Source organism: Globicephala melas, chromosome 5, assembly GCF_963455315.2.
Source record: "Globicephala melas chromosome 5, mGloMel1.2, whole genome shotgun sequence".
NCBI lineage: Eukaryota > Metazoa > Chordata > Mammalia > Artiodactyla > Delphinidae > Globicephala > Globicephala melas.
In genome coordinates this window covers 123318115-123341210 of record NC_083318.1, presented here as the reverse complement: position 1 = coordinate 123341210, position 23096 = coordinate 123318115, and the positions used below count along the sequence as shown (strand labels likewise).

The window sequence follows — 23096 nt, the reverse complement described above, 5'->3', positions numbered from 1 at the left end:
TGCTTAATAATTGTACTGCAGTGGGATGTTTTAGCATGAAGTCTTTACTATACTGAGTGTTGTCAGAAGGAGCAGTCACCCCAAAGTCCCAGTTTTACTGTTTTGCTTAGGACCATGCTGCCAAACCAAATGTCTCTCCTCTTCATCCTACTCAAAGAGTATGGTTTCCAAAATGAAATGTGCAAAACAAAACAATGGGGAGCAAGAGTAAAATATTAGACTTGACACCTTTATTTTGTATCTAAAAAATATGAAGGGACTTATGCTTTTCTAATACTCAATGTACTGACTGACACTCCTGTCCTCACTTGCTCCACAAGGCAAATACATAGCATCAAGATGCTATGAATTGATTTCCTTTCTATGTATGATACTGTACCATGGTTCGTGTGCTACACAGAATGTTGTCAATGCGATTAACTTTTTAATAAAATAAGATCTTTAAAATAATAGTGGAGGCTTGTAATAAGCAAGGGCTGACCATGAAAATCTTTTTACCACACAGTAACCAGTATACTGGTTTTCTTCGAGAAAGGACTGTCCAACTAAAAGCTGAATAACATCTTGTCAAGTAAACTTGACAAGTGTGCCCAATTTGCTAACTTTTTCTATGAACGCAAGTGACAGTCAGATATTTTTGAAAAAATAATACTCTTAATCAGTTTCTTCAAGGTAAAGGTGACATTTTTAATAATGAAGGAGAAAGTAACTGCTGCTCAAAAGACATTTGGGCTAAGGAGAGAGCATTTTTAAAATAGATACTTGGAAATGTTCCATTGTTATGTAATTTTGTTGTTGAAAACAATTTAAATGTAAAACTCTTAATATCTGCACACAAAAACTTGGAAATTGAGTTTTTAAGACTTTTTAACAAATCTTCCTTAAAGATCTTCCTTTAATCTCACTTTAAAAAATGAGTAGTTTCAGTGGGTTTTGAGCCCATTTCTTAAAAATATAAAAATGCAATAACTTCTGATTAGTTTGTAAGAATGACTGACTGATATTGGGTATGATATATGTTGGCTAGCTGAATTTCAACAAAACCCTTTGCATAATTGGGGATGGGTTTGAAAAATGAGTATCATGATTTAGCAGGCACAGCTAATGGTGCACTTCTTCCATCTGGCTGTACTTATTTTTGTGAGAAAGCTCTTTCAGCTAAAATAGCCATTAAAACCAACATGGGAATAAACTGAACTTAGAACCAGACTACTGAGCCACTATATCACAAGGTATTAAAACAAAATTTTTTTAATTGATGAGGAATTGTCAACCAAATTGCTCTCACCAGAAAGGGCAAGGAGGCTGTTGAACCATTGATAAATAGAATAAAATAATATGAAAAGTATTATCTAATCTTTTCTATCTAATCATTCTTAATTTCTATTTTAAGTTCTACAAAGTACACATTACAGTAGAACATTATTAAATATATATAATTAATAATTATGTAATTATAATGTATTAAGTTGTTCAAAAATTTTTACTTAGGGGTGCATAATCAAAAAGAAATTTGGAGATCACTGCTTTAGTAGAACTAATTGCATCATGCCTCAAATTCCTCTTTATTTCAGTAATCTTTGGAAGTACAAGTCCCTTCATCATCCATTATAACCTGCTCTTCCATTCCTGTACTGCTCTATCTCCTAATCTGACTGAATCCCATCTCAGCCTTTCCTCTCTGCCCTCTAAAAAGTTTGAGTCTGAATCAACAAATTTCTTATGGTAAGCTAATCACCACAGATGGCTACCAATGGATCACAATTCCTGGTATTGACATTATTGTGAGACCCCTCCCTTGAATCTGGACTGGTCCCATGACTCACTTTAATTAATAGAATGTGATGATGATGTGCCAGCTCTGGGTATAAGCCTCAAGGTCTGGCAGATTCCACTTTTGTGCTTTTGGGAAGCCTAAGCTTCCATGTTAGTAGTCGTGTGGAGAAGGAAAAACCCTGAGATGAGAGAGAGAGAGAGAGAGATGCACTGGTATCCCAAGTGAGCCCAGCTTTCCAGTCATCTCCACTAACACACCAAATATGTGAACGAGCTAATTGGATTTTCCAGCCCAGTCAAAGCTCCCAGTGGCTTCAGCCCCATATGACATCATGTGAATCAGAAGAATCACCCAGCTGAGCACTGTCAATCTGAAGTATCTTGAGAGATAATAAAATTGCTCTTTTAAGCCACTGAGTTTGGTGTGGTTTAGTAAGCAGCAACTGATAACAAAACCATCTGTTACATTCTCAATCTTCTGGAAATTTTCCCTTCCATCTTTTGACTTTCCAGTTGAGGACACTTTACACTACAGGCCTCTCGAATGACATCTGCTTTCCCCCCTCACACTCCACCTACTACAGAGCCAATGGAGTAGGTGTTCTCCTCTCTCCCCACTGTCCTCCTGCAGAGACCTCTGCTCTCTTGAAGCTCATGCCATCTGGCTATATCCCTCTCTAAATCATGTTGCTGCCATCTGCTGATCTCTTGGCCATTCCTCTTTACTCATAGATAACCTAGCCCCTGGCTCACGCTCCACTCTTATTTTTGTCAGCATGCTCTGTGATTTCACTGTGCATGTGGATGACCTAGCCTATAACTTTCCTCTTAGCTCCTTGACTTCTTAACTTTTCCTCTTCCCCTCTTCAGCCACCTGTTCCCATGGTCATGCCTAGAATAAACTGAACTACCTCTGAAATACAAATTTCAAATATCTTTTTAGCTCACATGCACTATTAACTGCACTACAACCATTCTTTGACCATATCAGAATCTGATAGACAATGAAACTTTGAAGAAAATAACCAAACTGATATACTTTTCGTTGATAATTACAAACCTCACATGGGCATTAAACACTGCCCAGTAATAGTACTTAATTTCTGCATTAGCTTTGAATTCATAATTTTGGACACAACTCCTTCATGTTGTCTCTTCTCTCCTCAAATAACTTATCTCCCGTTACCCTCCATTAATGATGTCCCCTCACGCTTCATAAATAAAATAGAAGTTATTCAGTGGGGGCTCTCCATCCTCCTGCCATCAAACCTACCAGGCCACCTGTATCTGTTATCTTCACTCCTGTTACAGAGATTCACTTCAGGTGTCCGTCTCTCGGGCCCATTACCCAGTTAGAGCTCTGGGTCCCATTCCCCTTTGCCTTTCTAAAGGTTTTGTACCTCTAGTTATTCTACTTTGCATCACTTCATCACTCCATTCACTTCAGTGTAAAAACAAAAAATCTTCAAACATCCCTTATCTCCCTTATTATGCCATTTCTCTGCTCACCTCCATAGTAAAATTTCTTTTAAAAACGTACACAGGCAATCACCTATCTATCAGTCTTTCAAATTCTAAATCTGGTTTCACTTCCTGGTGTTCACAAAAATTACTCTTGCAGAATCACCAACAATCTTTTCTTTGCCAAATCCAAGGAATGTAATTCTTTGGCCGTCTTATTTCTTTCCCAGTTTTCCCAATTGAATACATGGCTCCACCATCCACCCAGTCATTTAAACCAGAAATCTCAGCCTTAATTACTTAGCCTTAATTCCTCCTTGACTGTCTGCCCTAAATCTAATTCATCAGCGAGTACAGCCTTTCTACCTCTAGACCTCTAATCCTCTTACTTTCCTCCTCCACTGCCCTGATGTGAGCCATACCATCTCTCAAATCATCTAGGAGGCAGTAACTCTTCCTGCTAGATGCTCTTCTTATTTCGACTGGTCTCCACAGCAGCCGAGGTGATCTTTCCAAATTGTGTATCAGTCTATGTAACTCCACTATTGAAAACCCTTCACTGCTTGTTGTTTGTACTTAGTGAAATTCGAACTCTGCATCATGGCCTGTAAGACCCATCTGATGGAACTGTAAGGGTGATATTTATTTTTCCCCTCCCCTCCACACATTCCATAGAAAGGAGAGAACTTTCTCTCAGCAGGGAGAAAATCATGGAAATAGTCCCATTCTCTCTCAGCAACTGCCCCCTCCACTCTCATCCGTTAGTACTCCTTCCCCGGAGTAGGAAGAGGGAATTATCTCACTGGTGAGATGGCAATGGGAATTGAGAATGCGTGGCTCAGAGACTTCTTGGGTTCTTTCTTTCAGAACGGCTTATTTCTCCTCTGCCCTTCAGTAACTAGCTTGCCCCTAGAGGGAAAGCCTGCAGTTCAGCTCTGCTGGGGAAAACGGGAGGTTATAGCAGTGGGAGGAGTATTAGGAAGCCCATTTGGCTAAATTCTCCAATCAGCAGAATCACTAACACAGATGCTATTTTGACCTCTATCTAATCTGACCCCTGAGACCTATATCCACTTGTTTTTAAATTCTGGAATACCACAGAGGGCTTTTTTTTTTTTTTTTTGCATCCATTAAAGCCCCAAATTCAGCATTAATGGACTTTTCACTACCTCTGCAACTTCATTTTTTGCCACTCTCCTCTACCTACTAGGCTTCAATACTCTGGCCGCCTTTCATTTCCTAAAACGTAGCCACAATTTTCCTGCCTCTGGACCTTTGCACTTGCAGCTCCCTCTGCCTGAAGAGTTCTCCCTGTGGCTTTTTGTGTGATCAGCTTCTTATCTTCAGGTCTCAGATTAGTTATCATGTTCTAAGAGTGGCCTTCCCACACAATGTAATGTTATAAATTACTTCCCCACTGTCATTTTTGTCTGTCCCAGCTCCTTATCTGCTTCCCTTATAGTACTTATCCCATCTTTATGTTTTGTTTATTTGCTTGTTTGTCCTCCTCATTCAAATCTGCTCAATAAAGGAACAAGTCTTTATTGTTCACTGTTGTATCCTCAAGTCTTAGCTCACAGTAGGCTAGTATTAAATATTTGTTGAATAAATGAATGATTACATGGAAACAGCAATGCAGAATTAACAGCCTGACTTGCTGACTTGATAATTACAAAGTGTAAATTCTAATTAATTTCCATATGAATTTTTCATATCCCTTTAATTGTTTTGCTCCCAGAAAACCATGAACTGGTTTATTTACCATAAAAACCTGGTTCAAGTCTGATTACTTCAGGAATATGAGTCAACTTAATCAATGATGTTTGTTGAAAATGTACATTTTGTGTTAGCCGAAAAGTTCGTTCGGTTTTTTTCCATAAGATGGCTCTAGTAGTTGTCTTTAACTTCATTAGAAACAATTTTGTTAGATTGTATGTGACAGCTGTCATATCAGAGCACATTTAAAAAAAAACTTATCAAAATTGGTGAAATTTTGTGTAGCCATTTTAAGATTGAAGGAAAAAAGCAACATTTTCGGCATATTATGCTTTGTTATTTTGAGAAAGGTGAAAACGCAACTGAAACGCAAAAAAAGATTTGTGCAGTGTATGGAGAAGGTGCTGTGACTGATCGAACGTGTCAAAAGTGGCTTGAGAAGTTTCATGCTGGAGATTTCTTGCTGGACGATGCTCCACAGTCGGGTAGACCAGTTGAAGTTGATAGCAATCAAATCGAGATATTAATTGAGAACAATCAACGTTATACCACGTGGGAGATAGCTGACCTACTCAAAATATCCAAATCAAGCGTTGAAGACCATTTGCACCAGCTTGGTTATGTACATCTCTTAGATGTTTGGGTTCCACATAAGTTAAGTGACAAAAACCTTCTTGACAAAAACCTTGTCAAGAGTGTGAATCCGCGTGTGATTCAAAAACCTTCTTGACAAAAACCTTCCGTGTGTGATTCTTAAACATTAACGAAAACATTCTGTTTTTAAAACAAATGGTCACGGGCGATGAAAAGTGGATTCTGTACAATAATGTGGAACGGGAGAGATCGTGGGGCAAGTGAAGTGAACCACCACCAACCACACCAAAGGCCGGCCTTCATCCAGAGAAGGTGATGTATGTATATGGTGGGATTGGAAGGGAGTCCTCTGTTATGAGCTCCTTCTGGAAAACCAAACGATTAATTCCAACAAGTGCTGCTCCCAGTTAGACCAAATGAAAGCAGCACTTGACAAAAAGCGTCCAGAATTAGTCAACAGAAAACGCATGATCTTCCATCAGGATAACACAAGACTGCATGTTTCTTTGATGACCAGGCAAAAACTGTTACAGCGTGGCCGGGAAGTTCTGATTCATCCGCCATATTCACCAGGCATTACACCTTGGGATTTCCATTTATTTCCATCTTTACAAAATTCTCCTGTTGGAAAAAAATTTCAATTCCCTGGAAGACTGTAAAAGGCACCTGGAACAGTTCTTTGCTCAAAAAGATAAAAAGGTTTTGGGAAGATGGAATTATGAAGTTGCCTGAAAAATGGCAGAAGGTAGTGGATCAAAACGGTGAATACGTTGTTCAATAAAGTTCTTGGTGAAAATGAAAAATGTGTCTTTTATTCTTAGTTAAAAACTGAAGAAATTTTTTGGCCAAGCCAATAGAACTATTACTAGATTCTAGGAAGGGAAAAAGGACATAAAAATGTGGATCTGGATAATGGATCTAGAAAGACAAATATATGTATATCCATGAAATGATTAAAACACATATATAAGATAAAAATTACAAGTGTATTTTCCAGCATGATTAAAGAACTAGTTAACAAATTTATCATGTACACTCACATATACATATCACATATGTATCATCTATGCATATACGTTTTTGCTAATTGTCATACATTTAATGGAACAAAATAAATTTAATATTAACTACCAAGGTAGGTAGAATAATGCCTCTCCACCCGCAAGATATCCACGTTCAAGTCCCTGGAACCTGTCAATATGTTACCTTTGGACCCAGAGATTATCATACTAAGTGACGTAAGTCAGACAGAGAAAGACAAATAACATGATATCACTTCTATGTGGAATATTAAAAAAATGATACAAGTGAACTTAGTTACAAAACAGAAACAGATTCAAAGACATAGAAAATAAACTTATTGTTACCAAAGGGGAAAGGAGATGAGGGATAAATTAGGGGTTTGGGATGAACAGATATACACTACTATATGTAAAACAGATAAACAACAAGGACCTACTGTATAGCACAGGGAACTATATTCAATATCTTGTAATAACTTATAATGGAAAAGAACCTGAAAAAGAATAGATATACATATAGAGAGGATTGAATCACTCTGCTATACACCTGAAACTAACAACATTGTAAAGCAACTGTACTTCAATAAAAAGAAAAAGAAAAAAATAAAAAATATATTACCTTCCATGGCAGAAGGGACTTTGCTGATGTGATTAAATTACGGAGCATGAGATGGGAAGATGATCCTGGATTATTTTACTGGGCCCAATATAATCATGAGGGCCCTTAAAAGGGAAAGAAATGGGCAGGAGAGTGAGAGGAAGGAATGTGATTGCAGGCTGGAAGAAGCACACAAGCTAAGGAATGTGGGCAGCCTCGAGAAGCTAGAAAAGGCAAGGAAACAGATGCTCCTTGAGAGCCTCCAAAAAGGGATAAAGCCCTTCTAACACCCTGATTTTAGCCCAGTGAACTCCATTTTGGACTTCTGACCTCCAGAACTGTAAGCTAATAAATCTATGATGTTTTAAGCCAATAATTTTGTGGTAATTTGTTACAGCAGCCATGGGAAACAAATACAAGTACATTAAGCAAACTTTATTCAGTCTTTAATACTTTAGAATCTTCAGGATCATCATTATGAGAATCAATTATCAGTGAACTGTAGGTAAAGAGACATGCCGGTTAATGAGGCTTTTCTGTTCAGAAGTCTGCATAAGCCAGTTTTTGTTATAGGAGCTTTATAAGCACTAAGAACTTCTTAATCAGGGTTGGATGAGATTAAGTTAGAATATGTCTCCTTAAGGAAGTCTTTAGGTGAATTTTAAAGTAGATAAAAGAGGACCCCTGAAAAGGAAATGGTGGAGACTTCAAAAGGATCTGGAAAAATCCTAAGTAGGGAAAATGGGCAATTGCTGGTGATTTGCGCTACACAAAAGTATATGAAGAAAAAAGAGAGCATATGAAGGAAGCAAGATAATCTAATCAGAACTCCTCTTTTGAATTACTTTATTTTTATCTAAAACACCACTCTTAAAATGCTTACATATGTTTCACAGAGGAATGGATGGTTATAAGCCTATTGGCATGGATTACTAGATTAGCTTCTGTTAACTCTGAAAAGAAAATCATTCATGAACCAGATAGTTAACCTAGCCAGAGTGGAGAAGTAGGTAAGATAAGATACAGGTGTTTCTTTTCCATGAAGTGTTACAGTGGAGGTGAGGTTAGAGATGAGGAAACAAGTTTACATGAGGCAATGCGATGAAATGGAAGGAGCGTGGACTTTGAAATCAAACAGACTTGGTTCAAATTCCAGCTCTACCTTTTATTGGTCATGTGACACTAGGCAAATTAATTAAAATATCTTGTTTCTCCATTTCCTTACCTGTAAAATATCTAACTCAGGTGGTTAGTATTAGATGTTAGTGTTATTGATACATGAGAGTTTTTGACACATAAATAATCCCAAGAGCATCACACTAATTTCAATTACTTCCCAGTTTTGCCTTAGGCCAGTCCAGGGTGGGAGGAATGAAATGTTTTAAGACTTGGAGGATTTCTCTAGCAAGTTTGTGAGGATATGTACACGTGGGTGGGTGGGCTGGAGCGTGGAGATAATTTTAGGTAGTAGAACTGAATGCCTCTATCAGAACCATGCACCATGAGGAAAATATCCCTTAAATGTGCAAGACAGTTCATGTTTTCTCCCCTTGACTGACCTATTATAATTTACAGTATTTACAAAGACGAAATGTGAGACTCAGAGACACAGTGAACTATCCCAAAAGACAAAATTAACTGCCACAGAGGTGGTTAGAGGTAGACTAGGACTCAGCATTCTTGTGTCTTGAGCTCCCTTTGCCTCCATGGTAATGTCCTCAGCCATCAGGTCTCAATGTTCTCACGCCACCTATTCATTTTACTTTGGCACGATTTTCTCATTATTATGAAACATGAAAGAAAAAATGAGGTGACAAAACTCAGTAAGGAGTCTGTAGACTGAGATGACACTTTCTGAGCTGATATCTCACTAACAACCTTTTAAAGACTGAGTTAAATTTGAAGTTTACAGGAAGAAAAGGAAACAAGGTTTATCCATGCTTATCAAATGGTCTAAAAACATACAAATGTAACGAATCCCTGCATGTCATGGTTTAGAATCCTAGATGCATAGCAAACTTCTAACCCCCCTTTTAATGCAACAGAATGGCAAAGCCAACTGAAATTAAAATAGGCCAAATATTATTTCAAGAATAACTGAGCCTATCTTAATCAAAAGTAGCTTTATTCAATAGTCACAAATAGTATAGTAACACAGAGATTCTGTCTTTTAAACTTGTAAAGTTCAGAGAAGTAGAAGCACACAAAGAGTATTTTAAAGACAATGAAACTCACTTCAAATAAAAATATTTTACAACATAGTATTTTTAATCTGTTGAGGTCACACAAAATATAAGGTATTTTCCCTCAACACATTTATCTAACACATTATTGCAGTGAGGATCTGAGTCAGAGAGGCTTAGATTTGACTTCTGCTTCCTTTATGTATTAGTTGTAGATCCTAAGTTAAATTATTTAACCTCTCTTAACATGTTTCATCATTGGTAAAGCTGAGATAATAATACCTCACCCTTAGTGCTGCTATATATTTAAAATAAACAATCCTAAACAACATCTGATCAATCACCAAGCCAATAACACTCCCTTAGTATTTCTCAGGACTGTCCATTACTCTCTATCCCTACTGCTTCTATTTCAGTTCAGCTCACATTTGGAATATTGCAAGTCTCCCAGCTTCTAGTCTAGACCTCATTCTTAGGCACTTTCCACTTTGCAACTACTCAAATATAAATTTAACTATGTCATTTTCAAACTTTAAACCCTCCAGTAGCTTCCTGCTGCCCTCAGGATACTGTCCAATATCTTACCTGAACCATCAAGACCCTACAAGATTTGATCCCTCTTACTTGTCCACTTTGTTCCATGACCTTCTCCCTTTCCCCATATCTGTGCACATCTCACTGTAGCCACCAACTGCTTGCAGGTTCCTTAAAGATTCAAACTCTTGTTTCCAGGCCCATGTACATAAAGCCTTTTGATTGGTTGACTTCTATTCCTCCTTCAGGTCTCTGCTGAATGGCATCTTCTCCAGGAGGCTCTCCATGACAGGGTTAAATGTCCTACCTATATTCTTCCGCACTACTCTGTCCTATTACTTACAGCATGTACTCTGTTCACTTGTGTCTCTGCCACTGTACTCCTCGAGGGCCAAAACCCTCTTATTCACCCTTGTGTACCTAACTCCTAGACAGAATGTCACATGCTCTCAGTAAGTATTGCTTTTTTAAATCTACTACTCCTTCTCCTGCCCCCTGTATTGTTTTCACCACATTCCGTTTCTCAGAAACTTTCAATGGTTCCCTATTTCCTACCTTATCAAGTTCAAATTCCTTTGCTTGGCTATTTTAGGCCCTCACAATCTGTCCCTCTTACTACATTTTTCAATCTTATTTCCCAATATGCCTCAATATGTACCTTTCTATGGTCTTATGAATATGACATCTCTGTGCCTTAGCTCATACTCTTTCTCGGAATAGATTCCTTTCTTCTCATAATATCTTCAGAAAAATTCTATCCATACACATCTTATGAAGCCATCTTTGACTTTTTTGACTAGTGTTCTTTATATGTTAGTGCTCACAGATTTAGGCGATTTTCTAATAGGAAGAAACTTTAAAAATAGACTGTTCCTACTCTGTTTTGCATGATGCATACCTATACCTATCTCTTAGAGCATCTAGCACAGTGCTGAGCTCAGAAGAGATGCTCAGCAACTACTTGACTGATTGCAAAGTGCTTCGTCCCATCTGAAAAATGTATATAGGACTTCCCTGGTGGTCCAGTGGTTAAGACTCTGCCCTTCCAATGCAGGGGGCGCAGGATCCACCCCTGGTTGGGGAACTGAGATCCCACATGCCCTGTGTTGTGGACAAAACAAAGCAAACAAATAAAAAATGTATATAATCTAGGCCTATAATTGTTTGCAATATGTAGACATTGGTAATTTGAGGTGACAAACTATGAAAAAAGAAAATTTAGATTTCATAAGAAGTAGAAAATGGTTAATATAGGAAGTAAATGAGAGGAGGGGGTGGGATAGGATTACAGTGAGCTAGGGTTTAAGATATTTCAGTTGTTCAACCTGGACTAGCCTAACCTCATTGAGGCCTTTTAAAACTATAGAATTTAGGCAGAAGACTGTTCACTGACAAATCATTTTTTATCACTGCAAAGTCTAGTTAACTACTCCAGTGAGATTCCCTTAAATGCTGTTCAGAACATCATGGGGAAGAAGAGGCAATCAGTTCCCTATTTTTCTTTTAAAGAACATTCTTTCTCTTCTCTTTCTACTTCCTCTTGCTCTGCCCCTCCCAGTGCACTTCCTTTACAGAATTTAAAGCACCTTCTAACCTTTTGAAGTTTACATGCAAAAATGAGGTAAGTTTTGTTATAAACCTTGTCAAAATATAGTACTTATGACCCTTTCTAATAAACATTTTCCTTGATACTTCTCTTCACCTGCCCCCTACCACAATAATTTGATACACAAATAAATCTGTGATACTTCATGAATATATAGGTATTTCTGGATAGAATTTCCTCCTTCACTTTGTAGCAGGCCTAATCAAATCCTGAGCATTGCTTAACCTGGAGCATGAGAACTAGTAGATGTATTCTGGAAAACTCTTTTGACATCAGGAGTATATTTTCTAGCTATTTATGTGATCAATGACTGGAAGTTTCATCAAAGCAATTTTTCTAATATATAAGTTTTTTGAGAGCAGGGACCATAGTTTATTCTTTATCCCTAATGCCTACTATAGTGCCTGATACGTAGTAGGCACTCAATAAATCTCTATTAACTGAATGAGTGAATAGATTAGTACAAAAACGAGTCCCTTTAGAAGATTCTTTAGAAGATTCATAGTTTAAGACAGAAACAACACAGATAGCAGCTGTCATCATCATCATCATCAATATTTATTGCATAACTAATTTTACTTGGTAAGGTGCTAGAGTTTATAAAAAGAATATTAACACCATTCTTGCTTTTTAAAGACAAAAACTCTGAATGAAAAGACTTTCATTCATACAACAGATTTTTACTGAGCATTTGCTCTGTGAGCATTTGTTCTGGCACTTAGGACATAATGGCAAATAAGGCAGACAAAAATTCCTGCCGTTGGAGAGCTTAATTTTTTTTTTTTTTTTTTTGCGGTACGCAGGCCTCTCACTGTTGTGGCCTCTCCCGTTGCGGAGCACAGGCTCCGGACGCGCAGGCCCAGCGGCCATGGCTCACGGGCCCAGCCGCTCCGAGGCATGTGGGATCTTCCCAGACCGGGGCACGAACCCGCATCCCCTGCATCGGCAGGCGGACTCTCAACCACTGCGCCACCAGGGAAGCCCAGAGCTTAAATTTAAATGGGGTGATAGCCGATAAGCAAAATATGTATTATTTTAGTGATAAGTAGTAAGGAAAAAATAAAGTATGGAAGTGGGGCTAGTGTTGAAATTTTAGATAAAATGGCTAGGGAAGGCCTCACATAGATAAGATTTGAATAAAAAGATATTCCTGTGACATTCCTATGACAGGAGAAGACAAGGAAGGGGAGGGGAACTAGTGTGAAAGGGGTAGGCATTATACCAGCCCACATCTGCATGTTGCAGTCAGTACTGGGTCTCACTATGGTTACACAGCAGTGCATTGGGATTCACTATGCAGTTTGCCTGGACAGCCCTGTGGTTTTAACTGGTAGGGGTGCTGAAAGGATGGCTTGTGGATTCGAGCAGAGCAAAGAAGGCACCTAAACTAGTGTCAGGTGGGAGGTCACAAAACGTCTTCAGCTGCTTTTGCTAGTTTCAATTTATGCACCCAAACAAAATATAAAAGATGCTCTTAGAAATTATTGTAATATATAACTACAAAAGGAAGGTAGCAGGAAAGACGAAGCAAATGAACTTGAGAATCTGGAAGAGATTAATGTAAGGTTAAAGAAAGAGAGAGGAACAAAAAATGAGAAGCAGCGATACAAAGGCCCAAGGTTGGTCTAGTCTTCTGGCGAGGTCCAAAATGAAAGTGGAACGTGGTGTGGTGTGTGCGGGGGTGTATGTGTGTAGCTTGCATCGGTATGTGTTATGGATTGACTCACGTTCCCTATAAAATATATACATTGAAGTCCTAACCTCCAGTACCTCAGAATGTGACCTTATTTGGAAATAGGGTCACTGCGGATATAATTAAAGATGAGGTCATACTAGAGTACTTGGGCCCCTAATCGAAAATGACTGGTGTGCTCATAAAAAAGAAAAATTTCAACAGACATGCCATGTGAAGTCTGTGGTTATGGTACCATAGGCCAAGGACCTACCAGAAGCTAGGGGAGGCCCGGAAGAAATCTTTCCTTAGCGCCTTCAGGGTGAGCACGGGCCTGCCCACACTTCGATTTCAGACTTTTGGCCTTTAGAACTGTAAGAAAATACATTTCTGTTGTCCTAAGCCACCCAGTTTGTGGTACTTAGCAGCCCTAGGAAACTAATTCTGTTCTGTAAGACTATTTTGAGGCAAAAAGCAAGAGCATTCTTATATCACAGAAAGGAAAGCAGTATAGTAGGAGTGAAGAGCCTGATTGTCTTGGGCATCACAAAAGTCTAACAGTTTTCACTTCTGTAGTTCTATTGTATTTTCTTATTTTATCAAACCTTTTTATTATGTTTCCTTTTTGTTTTAGAAAATCGGCTGTCTGCTCAACGCATTACAAGGCCTATTCTGACTTGTGTGCTTGTGATATGACTGTTAAAAGGGGCCACGGATGAAGGGCGGGGGGCACCTTTTTCTCAACACTTGAGTCGAAAGAGCAAAAGTTGAAAAGGGAAAGGAATTTCCGTTGAGCTATTCAGCATCTCCCTCTCACAGGTTGTGCTGCTGACGGCGCCCCTTCTCCTGCAGGACTGCAGTTGCTGCTGCCTTGGGAGAGCGACCTGATCCCTCACCGCAGCCACCAGAGAGGGTTCAGGCCACGACCAGGATGCGGAGAAATGGAAGGTTTTCCCCAGCCTCCTCCCCCAGGGTAGAGAACCCAAGACCAGCCTTCGCCCCGCGCGCATGCCCAGTTGGGAGGGCGCCCTCAAAAGGGAGCGCGCGGCTCAGGTTTTCCCCGCAGTTACGGGGATGTCGGGAGCGGGCGGCGGAAACTCCAGCCGGCGGACCCTGCGGGGCCGCACCGACTCAGCGGACTTTTATTTTCTCACCGTGGCGACCTTGTTCCGGCCGCGTTCCAAGGGAGCCGGGCACAGCTGGGCACATCCCGGGAGGGTGGAGCCCGACGGCCAGGGCACCCTCATTACATGGCTTTTCAGGTGTCCTCCGGGGAAAGGAAGGCCGCACTCCTCTAGGAAGGAGAACGACACACTCTCCGAGGACATCCCGGGGCGATCACTCCTCTCGCTGCCCGGACTTCTCTTTTTAAACTGGTCTTAACTGTCCCGCTAATATTGAGCACCTTCCCAGGGGCCGCCCAACGAGCCCACAGGCTGCTCTGAAAACGGGCGTCCCCAGGTATCTTATCTCCAGAGGCACTGGCCTCATCGCCAGTAGGTCTGTTTCAGGACGTCCGCTTTGCTTTCCGACCACCCTCCCAGGTCTGAGGAGGCCCAGCGTTTCCTTCTTCGGGAAATTCCCGCCTGTGCACCCGGGCTGCCCCCTAATAAACACCGGCCCGTTTTTCGGGTGTGGGTTGGTGGGGTCGAGGTAGCGAGCCGGAGGGTAATAGTTCGGGCTCACGGTCCCTGCGCCCAGCTTTCCCGAGGCTCACCCTCCGCCCCTCAAGCTGCCGCCATCAAGCTCCTCCGCGGCGGCGGCAGCCGGCCGGCAAACACACGCCCACCAGCACGTTTAGATTCTCTCGCCCCGGGGTGGGGGGGAAGGGAAGCACTGAGCATGCTCGGTGGGGAGGGCGGGGCGCTCCCGGACCGCGCGTCTAGGCGGACGCCGCTCCAGCAGGCTCGGCGCCTCCGCCTCCCGCCCGCGGAGCCGCGCCCGCCGCAGGCTGCGCCCGCCCGCCCCGCCCTACCCCGCCCCGCCCCCCGCCGTTCGTCCCCGCCGCGGCCGCGCCGCCTGCAGCAGCAGCAGCGGCGGCAGCAGTAGCTGCTCCTCCCCGGCGGCCGCCCCCCGCGGGTCCCTCCCTGGCTGCAGGAGAGGCGGAGGTAGAGTGAGGACACAGCGCCGCGCCGCCCGCACCGGAGACCTTCGCCTCGCCCTGCCGGCTCCTCACCCTCTGGGAGGACCATGGGTAAGTCATCCTTCCTCCCCCGTCATCGCCTGACATATTTCTCTTTCTCGGCGTGTTGCAGGGTGGGAAGCGTTTCTCGCGCAAAGTTGCCGAATTTCTCAAATCCACTGGTGTGAGGCAGTGGCTCTTCCTCCGGGGAGAGTCGGCGCACGCGGAACGCACGCCGAGTCCGTGGGCTGGGAGGGTCCCGAGGCGGGGTGGGGTCGGGCCGCGGGGCCGGACCGCCCGCCCGGCTCTCGGGCACCTCGCTGCCTCGCCTCCCCTCCTCCATTCTTCCTGCCCGAGCCGGTGCTCGGGCACCACAGAGCCTGCCTCGCGGGCTCGCATTCGCTGCCCCATCCCGGTTTCTTCGGAGGCCGCCCGCTTCCTTTCTCCCGCGGCTGCTGGGCTGGAGGCTCGGGGCGGACCGCGAGAAAGACCACTTCACGTAACTTCCCTGCCAGCGCGACCTTTCCCCATCTTGGGGACTGCCCATCCCAAGGCGAGGAGGTGCGAGCAAGTAGTTTGTGCCGGAGATTTTACAACCTGCACGGAAATTATTTTCGGTGGGGGAGAGCGGACAGTCTCATAGGTTGAAAGGATGACTTGTCAGAGGCCACGAGGAACGTGAGGGAGGATGGATAGAGCCCGCTAGCTGTTGAATTAGTGTTGGGTGGCTACAGTGTGCAATATTCCTGTGCTCAACCCATTTTCTTGGTTCCTTCGCCTGTCTACTGTAGCAGGGAAACTGCAACCTGCCTGTAACATGTTACCGAACTTACATGTTAGTTATTCTTTCCCAGCTTCACTTGTCGAAATCTCCATAATCCGATTTTAGTTCTTTCGCGTTAATATCAAGAGTTTTGGATGAGATATTTAAAAGCAAATATGTTTTATAAAACTGCATGTAATTTAAACCTAATTTTTTTTTCATAGTATGTTGCTTCATTGTTAAGTTCAGTAATTGCAGAAACGTCTCTTGGATGCTGTAATGTAATTAAAAGACGAAAGTTTTAAAAAAATAGTAGCAATTTGGAATGCCATACTTCTGCAAGTTCCCCAGTTTGCTTCCATTCCTGTCTATCATAGTTTCCTCTTTTTAAAATTTGCTACATTGGCATCTGTCAACTCGGACTTTTCCCACCCCTTCCTTGCAAGTTATTTTAAGCTTGAGATGAGCGTGGTCCTTTCACCTGTCAATACATTGCCCAACACGTACAGAGTTAGGTCATGGCAACTCTGAATCTTCAAAGAAGTATCTGGTGTCGATGGAGCCTACTTCAAGGCTCCAAACTCTGATTCAGACTTTTGGCCGTATATGAGGAAGAGGTCATTGTTACAAGAGGAGGTGGTATGAATGAAAAATGAATCTAGGTCCCAGAATTTTATTTTCACTTTTTCAGTTTTTTCCTTTTTAATGTACTATTGGTATACTGACAGATTTCTGTAAAAATCGGGTGGCCCATTTATATGTATCTAGTCTTTCTCTGGGAGTGGAATTTTAAATAAATATTAGTCCGGATTATTGGACACATTGTGTCTTTCCCTTGAACATAACAAAAATTTTCTTCTTAATTGTAGGCACAAGTTTGGCCTATAAAATATATTTCCCCATGTTTCAAGGTGAGCTAAAAAAAAGTCTGTTTAACTAAAATTTTAACTTACATGTTAAATCAGTACCTTTTCAGTAGGAAAAAATCCATTCTGTTGCAATACCAGTGAAAAAATACTTAAATAATTTACTTAAAAATAATTAATCTTGAAAATCTTGACTTCTTTACTTGATTTCAAAGAAACTCCAAATAGAAATCCAGAAATCCATCTCTCATTTGAAGCTTGTCAGATATACTTTGATTAAGCACTCTCTCTCCTTTTACCATTCTGTTTGTACCTTGCTGGAAGCTTTATAGCCCTTACGTAATCTGCTTTATAATGGAGTTGTTAAGGTGTGTGTGTTGTGCATTTAATCGTGTGTTCCAGAAGATGAAATTTGTATCTTAGGAATTTTTGAGTCCTCTACAGTGCTTACCACATAGTATGTATTCAGTAAATCTTTGGTGAATTAATTGTTGAACTGGAAACCTGTCTGTTATTTTCAACTTGTGAACCTGAAAGTATGGGCTCTGAACAAACATTTAGGTTGGTAGGTATTATGGAGGTGCTGGAGATGTGAAGGAAGTGGGAACAGAGAAGTATAATTACATTATGACTGCTCCTCTCTCTCTCAAAAAAAATAAGTTGGGTTGTCTCAGAGGTACGGGTTTTGGAGCAGCCACCAGGCAAGCTATTTCCTTCTACACTGCTGTTTTCAGTGGTTTAGTTTGTGATCAGTAGGTACGTACTATAATGTAAAACTGAAACCTTGGGAAGCAATGTTATATTCGAAGCCAAGGAAGTTATTATAACAATTCATATGTACATAAGGGGTATACTGATTAGTGGTAGGGGGAAAATCACTTTTTAATGTCTTTTCAAGAAATAAATACAGTGATTTTTTAAAAAGATATTGTCGTGGCAGTGATTTTTTCGCCACAAGAGAGTGAAGGAAACTGACTTCCTGTGTAGTCTTATGGACCATGGCTGTTATTTTATGTATATATTTTTTTACAAATTCAGCATAATTTGTTGAATATCAACCATATGTAATGTACTGTGGGAGGATAAAAATTAATAAAACATTTTTCAAGTTTCTTATAATCTTAACAGGAATAATGTTCTACATACACAGATAACTAAATAAAGTATGAGTGATACAAAAGACATTAACATATTTTATAGTTTCAGAGGATGGAGAGGAGTTTTCAGAAAAATGATGTTATTTGATCTAATGGTTGGTTAAGCTTCTGAAAGGTAGAAATGAACAGAGACTGTTAATCAGGATGGGAGCAGAGGGAGAGAAATGACATAAAGGAAGATACAGAGATAGAAACATTCAAACAGTTTCAGGATATGATTAAATAACCATGTTTGGCTGGAGCAAAAGGTAAGGAAATAGTGGGTGACAGAGATGAAAAAGTTGTAATAGGTAAAGAACAGATAATGGAGGACCTTGAATGCCAAGCCGACGAAGTTTTTAGGCTTGACTTGTCTATTGAGGGACTGTTAAACTTTTTTTATAGGTAAGTGATGGAGCACATCTGTGGTTTAGGAAAATTAATCTGTCAGTTGAGTGCGGGATGGATTGGATGAGAAACTGGAGAATAATTCAGAAGGTGGTTGTTGCAGTTTGGGTGAAAATATATACTGTCCTGAACCAGCCTGTGGCAATGGGAATAGAAAATTGCAATAAAGAATATGGAATTAAGAAAGCAGTCATACATTGTTGCCTGGGCAATAATGAGAATGTGGGATCTTTTAAATATCTGTTTAATCCACAGGAAGAGGAAACGTGAATGAATAGTCAGTTTTGGACCTGATGTGTTGGACTATTTAGTTTGCCTTTTAGCTTCTCTGCTTCTTGATGACAGGGACTCTCATATTAGGTTTTGAATACATTTCCTAACACTAGTGTCTTGCATGTAGGAGCTATGCAGTAAAAATCAGTTGACTAACCAAAACTAGGTAAAAAATATTTAACAGTTATTTTAACTCTCAACAGAGGATTTGAGCTAGAGATCTGGATGTTATCCACAATTTTCCTGAGATAATATTTGAAGTTAGGTAGGAGGATGAGAGTCAACAAAGAAAAAGAAGAAACTTTGTCCAAGGTAAGAATCTTGAAGAATGCCCCATTGTTAAGGAAAAAGAATGAAATGATTTGACACCAGAAAAGACAGTAGTAGGTAGGAGTGAAAGACTAGAATAGGCATATGGTTGATTTCAAGAGTGAATGGTCAATAATGGCTGTTGCTTCAGAACAGTAAGAGTAATAGGACTGAGAAAAGGCTCCAAGCTGATGTGGTTTGGTTAGGATATTACCTAGGGTATTTTCTAAAAAGCAGCTTTACGAGGTATGATAGCTATGGAGGTCAGTTGTAAAGGCTAAGTGGCTAATGAGTAAGTGGAGACAGAGTTCCCTATGTATAGTAGTGCAATATTCCTTGCCCCGTTTAAATATCTGTACATAAGCATAGTTTTGTTTAAACATTTTTTAAATGTCTCACTTTACGTGGAATAACATGTGCTATTTTTTTTGCTGAACAATTTGTAATCTCACCATAGTGCGTCACATTTCTTTGACATTCCATTTTTTATGTCTTTGTGACTTAGTATAGTGTACTTTCTGTTTTTGCAGTATCTGTCATGTAGAGGGAGTTTAGAAATGGTTTTATAATTTTACATGACAGTTTGCATAAAGGATACTCTACTAATGAATGGTTTTATCACTTTATTTATTATTCATCTTTGTGAATTTGGGATTTCTCTAGTTATATGTTCGCCTCTAATTATACTCTTAATTCATGGAGTTTTCTTTTTCTCTGTAAGTATGTATAAGCCTTATGCATAAGTCTTTTTTTGTTTTTTTTTGCTTTTTTTTTTTGGCTTGCATTTCTAAGTCCTGGAATAGTTTCGTAGATAAATAGTTAAAATTGGTACTTTTGCTTATTCTTTATAAGTCAAGGTAGAGCAATAAAATATTTTTATAAGCTGATAATCACTAAAATTTATTATTTTAGAAGAGCATAGATTATATATTGACTAGTTCAGTAATTTTTCTTATTGGCTTTATACCTATTTTGTATATGCCCACTTTTTTTTTTTCATACGGGAGAGAGCTAGATTCATTATCCTTGGCAGAGTCATATTTTCTGAAGTCTCTAGTACTACTATTTGGAAAGTTATAATAGCCTTAATTCATTTTGAGAACCATAGAGTTTTAATTTTCACAGTGGAATGTTGGAGTTTCTAGGTGCCTTTAGGGAAATAGTGTGATTGCTCTCTCCAGAGATTCCAAATCAGCTGAACTGAACTTGGCGATTCTGCAGTTATCAGAGGCACCAACAACAGCCGTAAAGAATTATGTAAATTTTTAATATCCCCTCATGAACATCAGGAGGGATGGAGAAGGAAGATCATCTCCTTTGGGAACTCCATGTTAATTTTAGATAATCAGATGTTCAGATAACTAATAAGGAAAAAATTTAATTTAAAATGCTTTCCTAGACATTTAACTTGACAAACAGCTCTTTCTTATGGAGAGAAGAGCCAAAAAAAATTAAGGTATCAGAATAGGTTATAAAGTCTATTTTGGTTCTAAAATTCTGCAATTCTTTGAAACTAAACTTTGAAATATACTCAATATCATTGATGTCTTAAGTGTGTTATAATCATCCCTATATAACTTGTTTTTCTTTATTGTTCGAAGGGCAATGTCTCCTTGAGGTAGAAACTTCTGAGTATGAACCAATTTGTTAGACTTGTCTAAATAGATGGCCTAAAATACCATTACCCCTGCTGGCTAAGATATGGATGCTGAATTCAAATTGCAGAGTAATGTAATTCTCTCAGTACATCTATTTATACAACTTTTGTCGGTAGAAGCGTTCCAGGAGTTAAAACTAAGAATTAGGATAGTGATAAATGGGAGTAGTTAAATTGAGCTGCTAGCCATAATTGGCTATACTTATAAATTCTAAAGTCCTTCTGACTTTTTGTTCACAAAATTAACTTTTTCCATATGGGTTCTATATCTGACCCCTTCTCTAAAGGCTGTTTTGCTCAATTTTGTCCATGTTTATGGCTTCAACTACTGTCTATATGCTACTGATGCCTAAAGATATATATCTGGGCTCTATCGTTTTATCTAGTAGACGGTTAGACATCCATCCCTACATGCGTAGTCAGTTCAAACTCATTGAGTTCAAAACTGAATTCATTATGTAATTTTTAATAATGATAACCAGAGATGTGTTGATTAACGTTTTGCCAGAAGCCTTTCTCCAAAAAAGCTCTGATTGTGGTGGTTGATTTCCTGTGAATGCATAGTTGGGAAGAAGTGAGATGCAGCACACCATTATATAATATACCAACCATACAGACATAATAGCCTCATGAGCACAGATAATAATAAAAGGTAGTAAAGTAATTAAGTAGTGATAAGTTTTGACTATTAATAACTTTGTTTTAATATAACTTATTTAATTTTAAGTTTATAAAATTTTTGATAATGGCTATTTTAATAATTGCCTCACAAAATTCTGAAAAATTTAATTATCATTATATCATGAGCTGGTGCAAGGAGGCCCCAGTACACCTTTGAAGTAATAATTATCATTTATTACCATTTATTAAGAATTATTGATGTCAGTAATCATGTTAAACTTTACATTTTTTTATATTTTTTTAAATAGTTTTAATCTCTTCAACAGTTCTGTGAAGTGGGGGACACTATCCCCATTTTATTTACTCAAAGAATTAAATAATTTATCCAAGGGGACAGAACTAAGTCTCTAAAATCCTGTTTGAGAGCATTGATTCTCACACTTTAGCTTGCATAAGAATCACCTGTAAGCTTGTTAAAAAAGAAAAATTACTGGGCTCACCCTCAGAAATTCTGATTCAGTAGGTGTGAGATGGGCCAAGAATTTGCCTTGTCAAGACATTTCCCAGACGATGCCGCACTTTGAATAGCATCACCATAAAGCAGAGGTCTGCAAACTTTTTACATAAAGGGCCAGATGGAAAGTATTTTAGGCCCTGTAGGCCGAGAGGCAAAATCAAGGATATTACATAGATAAGAGTGAAACTATATATGAGAAAAAGCAAATATCCACAAAATTTTTATTGACTAAATTCAAAATATAACATGAATTGAACATGATTGTAAAATACAGGTCTCCGAATGAAAAGATTGTAATTCCTTTTTTGAGATAGCAGTTTCCTTTAATTGGGACTTCCAGTTACCCTATCATCAAAATTGATTGCAGTTGTTCATTTGTTAATGCAGATCTGTAAAGGCATTTAATTGATTTTGTCTTTGAAACGTTTTCACACAGACAGGTACTACCAAATGCTGCTATCAATCATGGGCATGTGATCTTAATAATCACATTGATTGTATGGAAGGTATTTATAGAATTCTTTTAGATTCTCTTGATAGTTTCCATTTAGTATGCTGTTTACACTGCAGATTAACCAACTGAAAGTTAGATGGAAGTTCCTCAATTGCATAGTTAAATGGATTTTGATATATGGAAGTTTCTTTTGCACTTGCAGTGAGGTCTGAAAAACACTGCTGGAACTGTAGTTTGAGCTTGCATAATATATCTGTTGCACATTTGTATATGCACAGAGATCTTCTTGTTTTTAACTTTTGACAGTGCAAGAAATGTATAAAGCAGATTGATGGTTACTTGTGATTTGAACAATGTTGTCAAAATGACTTAACACAGTATGTTTCACATATAAGCACTGTTTTGCCTTGACTTTCAGGTCAGATTCAAGGAGACATTATCTAATCTGCAGCAAAATATCATTTCCAAAGGTATTCATTGTTTGATAATAATGGTTGAAGGCACTTCTTATTGTTCAGAAATTTCAGTCTCACCATTGAGCTAAAAAAAAAAATCGCTGTAAAACCGTACAACTGCTAAGCCCTTAAGCTGTTGTGTGGTAAGGCAAGTTAGGATATGCAGCTTCTATTTCTTATCAAAGTACAAACAACCGACAGTGGTTAAATCTGTGAGTGTGGATGAAGTTGATACTATTGGTTCAATCATACATGTTAGTTTAAAATATTTTTCCCACAAAATACCTGCTGATTAATAATATAATGAAGAAACATAGACTTTAAACACCTTATTTTCACAGACTTTATAAATT

At 39.5% G+C, this 23096-nt stretch overlaps 1 protein-coding gene across 5 annotated transcripts in view; it reads left to right on the top strand.

Moving 5' to 3' along the window:
- RAP1GDS1 (Rap1 GTPase-GDP dissociation stimulator 1) overlaps positions 1-23096 on the top strand; it is a 257700-nt gene that overhangs the window by 87130 nt on the left and 147474 nt on the right. For 3 of the 5 annotated variants that reach the window (XM_030865633.2, XM_030865634.2, XM_030865632.2), the window contains exon 1: positions 15145-15356. The exons of 1 other annotated variant lie outside the window; for it this stretch is intronic. In XM_030865633.2, coding sequence (XP_030721493.1) covers positions 15353-15356 — 4 coding nt within the window. In that variant the 5' untranslated portion in view covers positions 15145-15352. Of the gene's footprint in view, positions 1-15144; positions 15357-23096 lie in introns of those variants that run through there. One more of the 5 variants, XM_030865636.2, reaches the window with a different exon arrangement.